The sequence below is a fragment of the Elephantulus edwardii genome, unplaced genomic scaffold (assembly GCF_000299155.1).
Source record: "Elephantulus edwardii isolate Elephantulus edwardi_28Jun2011 unplaced genomic scaffold, EleEdw1.0 scaffold00212, whole genome shotgun sequence".
Taxonomy (NCBI): Eukaryota; Metazoa; Chordata; class Mammalia; order Macroscelidea; family Macroscelididae; genus Elephantulus; species Elephantulus edwardii.
The window spans coordinates 5,434,678-5,438,927 of NW_006399962.1; the positions used below are offsets into that span (position 1 = coordinate 5,434,678).

The following is a 4,250-nucleotide window of genomic DNA, read 5'->3' on the forward strand; positions in this document are numbered from 1 at the left end:
TCTTGCACCATACCTGTTCAGACTATATGCTGAGCCAATAATTTGAAAAGATGAACTATACGAGACAGAATACAGTATTAGGATTGGAGGAAGACTTATGAACAACCACCTGCGATGTGCAGTTTACACAACTTTGCTTTCTGAAAACAAGGACAATTTGTAGTTCATATTGATGAAGTTTTATATTTAGCTGACTGTGTGTATGTTACATAAAGAAAACAAAGATTCATACAATGGAACTGATTAACAGCATTATGATAAACAGAGAATAAATTGACATAGTCCAGGATTTCACTGTATTTTAATTCATAATTAAATTTCTAACCTGATGTCATTTTATCTCTATTGCTTTGAGTCTTAATAGAATTCGTTTGATTACATTATTAAAGGCTTCTTTGACTTGTTTATTCCTCAAGGTATATATAAATGGATTTAACATAGGGGAAATTGAAGTAATAATTATTGTCACCCCTTTATTAATAGCCGTTTCATCTTTTGCTGAAGGTTTGATATAGACAAAGATGCAGCTGCCATAAGTGATGGAAACCACAATAATGTGAGAAGAACAGGTGGAAAAAGCCTTTTTCCTTTGTTGGACAGAAGGGAATCTTAGAATTGTTCTGATAATATATATATAAGGCCAAAGCACACATATGAGAGTCATGATAAATATCACTACACAGGAGGCGATAACCATCTGCTCTATAAACCATGTATCTGTGCAAGAGATTTTCAGGAGAGGGTTAGCATCACAGAGAAAGTGGTCTATAACAGAATCACAAAATTCCAACTCAAGTCCCAGACTAAAAGGTGGTAATAGAATCAACAATGTAGTCATCCAGCAACCTAAGAGAAATCTTTTGCAAGCCCTGTGGTTCATGATGGTCATGTAATGCAAGGGTTTGCAGATGGCCACATAACGATCATAGGACATGATGGCCAATAGGAAAAATTCTGTTATTACAAAGAAGTATGTAAAAAACAATTGACTCATGCAAGCATTATAGGTGATGATTCTGTCACCTGTTGATATGCTGTATAGGAATCTTGGGATACAGGCAGATGTAAATGAAATTTCTAAGAAGGAGAAATTTTGGAGGAAAAAGTACATGGCAGTTTTAAGGTGAGAATCCACTAATGTGAGGCAGATGATAGTCAGATTTCCAATTACACTCAACATGTAGGTGATAAGTAGAAATATAAAAATCAGAGTTTGCAGTTCTGGGTCTTCTGTAAGTCCAAGGAGGATGAATGTAGTTACTGCTGTGTGATTTCCCATTTCTGTTTCCTGACTTCTGCTCAATCTATAAGTAAAAGCTAGAGATAAGATTTGGGAAACAAATTGATAGACAATTTTGAAACAAATATGAGAGACAGGATAATGGGAAATAAATTATCTGTCATATTTGCTTAGAAAACAGGTAATGTATTCTACATGTACTTGATTGAGTTGAAAATGCATACTTTAAAAATGTTCTTGCTTGTTTTGGTTATTCAATTGGTACGATACCTGACTTTCAAGTTTTCTTGATCACAATATATGTTCATATGTAAACATATGACAGAAGATATATTTTATGTTGTATCCATGAAGTCATATGTATCTGAAACAAACAAAAACCAAAGAGCTTACTTAGAAAAAATAAAAAGAAAATAAAAAAACAACAACAAAATTACAAAATCAAAGAGCTTACTTTTAAAATAGAAATATAGGTGTGACTGACGTTGTTAACAATTACAGCTTGCTGGGCTCAACAATGAGCGCTCTTAACACCAGCACTCAGGATTAAAAGACGAATTCCATTGGGAAAATCTGCTGTCAGGTATCTCTCCAAAGTGCTGCAAAGCAATTATATCAGTCTAGAGACTAAGCCTTATTCAGGCCATGATCTTTGCAATTATTTGCTATACATCAGAGAGCTGCACAATGATTAAGGGTGACAGAAGAGATGATGTCTTCAAATTGTGGTGCTGGAGAAGAGTCTTGAACATACCATGGACTGTCAGAAAACAAATCCGTTTGGCTTGGAGAGGGTGAAACCAAGTTTCTCCTTGGAGGCTATGATTTTGAAGCTCCATTTCACATACTTTGGGCCTTTGGCCAGGAGAGACCAGGCCTTAGAGAAGGACATTATAATTGGAAGAATGGAGGGACAGCACAGGAGAGGAAGACCCAAATGAGATGCATTGATACAGTGACTGGGGCTCTAGGGGATGGTGTGTCAGAATTAATGAGACTGGCATAGAACACAGCAGCGTTCAGAGCTTCTGTACATAGGGTTGCTATGGGTTACAGCGACTCGACAGTACATAATAACAGCAACAATACAGATGATATATCTTTATGCATAGTTTTAAAAGAACTACAAATATGTTTAGATTTGTTTTTAACCTACTGATTGGTAACGACTGGTGACTTGAAATAACACACAACACAATTTTAAGAGTGCTTTTAAAGATAATATAGTTCAAGATATAATACAATTTTATTCTCAAAAGTATTTTCCAAATTTTGTCAATCTATTCGTTCTATTTATACATTTTAATGTGTATACATAGTATATACTTGTACTAAACATAACGAGATCATTACTAAGATACCCTCTATTTATATGAAACTTTATATTAACAAACTAAACATTTCTCAGCTTTTTCTATTAGAATATTTTGTTTTCCTGGAGAAATTACTGACTACTGTGGATGATTATAAGTGCTAAAATATTTTTAATCTACATTATAGCAATGTAAGACTTTATTAAATTGTTTTGGCAAAATCAGTATTTTACACACACACACATACACACACACACACACACATATATACGAAGTCCCCCTTGTAAAAATGTAAAGTTATCTTTTAGATCTTATATAGCTTTCTCAAATACTTTCTCTAATAGATGCTCACTATTCATCCAGTTTGAATTCTGAATTTCAAATATTGAATAAAGAAATTTGCGTTGAAACTGATTTGGTAATAAGTGAAAGCTATTCTGTAAAAGATTACTGAATAATTTACTCCTCATTATTTTATTAATTTTCTTCAATTTTATTTCTAAATAAAGCACAGTTTACATGTCTCAAGACACTGATGTTATCAGTTTTGTAAACATTAGCATTCTAATCATCACTTTATACTTTTGCTTAAAAATATGCTAATTTTTTAAAAACAGTTCTCAGTATGTTTATCGGTAATTTCTTTAAAGTAAAAAGATTTACAAACATAATGAAAAAGCTACAACCATGAGAGGATAAAAAAGGTAAATGAGACCTTCTCAAAATGAAATTCCTTTGCACATAAAATTATTACTTTCTAAATTATTGAGGAGAAATGATGTCAGTTTGAAGACTAAGACATGCCTGATTAAGTCTATGGTCTTTTCAGTCACTTGCTATGCATATGAGAGGTGGACAATGAATAAGGCAGATAGAAGAATTGATGCCTTTGAGCTATGATATTGGAGAAGAGTACTGAATATCCATGCACTACCAAAGAACAAATAGATATGTCTTTGAGAAGAAGGCAGTGTGTTTCTTAGAGGCAAAAATAACAAAGCTTCCTCTCTCATACTTTGGACATGTTCCTAGGAGAGACTTTTCCTTGGAGAGAGGCATATTGCTTGGAAAGGAAGAAGGTTGGTGAAAGAGAAGTATACCTTCAACCAGATGAATTTACACAGTGACTGCAGCAATGAGCTCAAGTATGTCAGAGATTGTGAGGATGGCACAGGATGGGACAAGGTTCAGAACTATTGTTCATAGGGTTGCTATGGGTCATGCTTGCCTCAGCAGCACTTACAAACAGGCACATCAAAAACTTTCAAACAGCGTAAAAAGGAAACCCAAAGACTGGGAAGAAATATTTGCAATTACATACATGATAAAAGACTCATACCTAAAATTTATAGACTAACAACTCAACAAAAAAAGGTAAGCAACTGAATCACAAAATAGGCACAAAATATGATTGGATCACCAAAGACAGAATTCAGATGGCCAACGAACACATGAAGAAATGTTCAGAATTCCTAGCTATCTGAAAGATGCAAAGCTAATCAATGAAATATCGCTAACCTCAAAAACAATAGCAAGTTCAATAGGACAGCAAACAACAAATACTGTTAAGGAAGTAGAAAGATCAGAAATCTTATTCACTGCTGGTGGGAATGTAAAGTGGTGCAACCACCATGGAAGGAAGTCTGATACATCCTAAAAAATATGAAAATAGAAATAACTATTAAACTCGCTTTCCC

The 4,250-nt window shown here is 34.0% G+C and overlaps 1 protein-coding gene across 1 annotated transcript; it reads right to left on the reverse strand.

The window, feature by feature from the left end:
* Window positions 1-331: 331 nt before the first annotated feature.
* On the reverse strand, window positions 332-1,279 carry LOC102856540 (olfactory receptor 6C2-like). Its single transcript, XM_006897696.1, has one exon. The coding sequence runs from the start codon at window positions 1,277-1,279 to the stop codon at window positions 332-334; it is 948 nt and encodes a 315-aa protein (XP_006897758.1).
* Window positions 1,280-4,250: the final 2,971 nt, after the last annotated feature.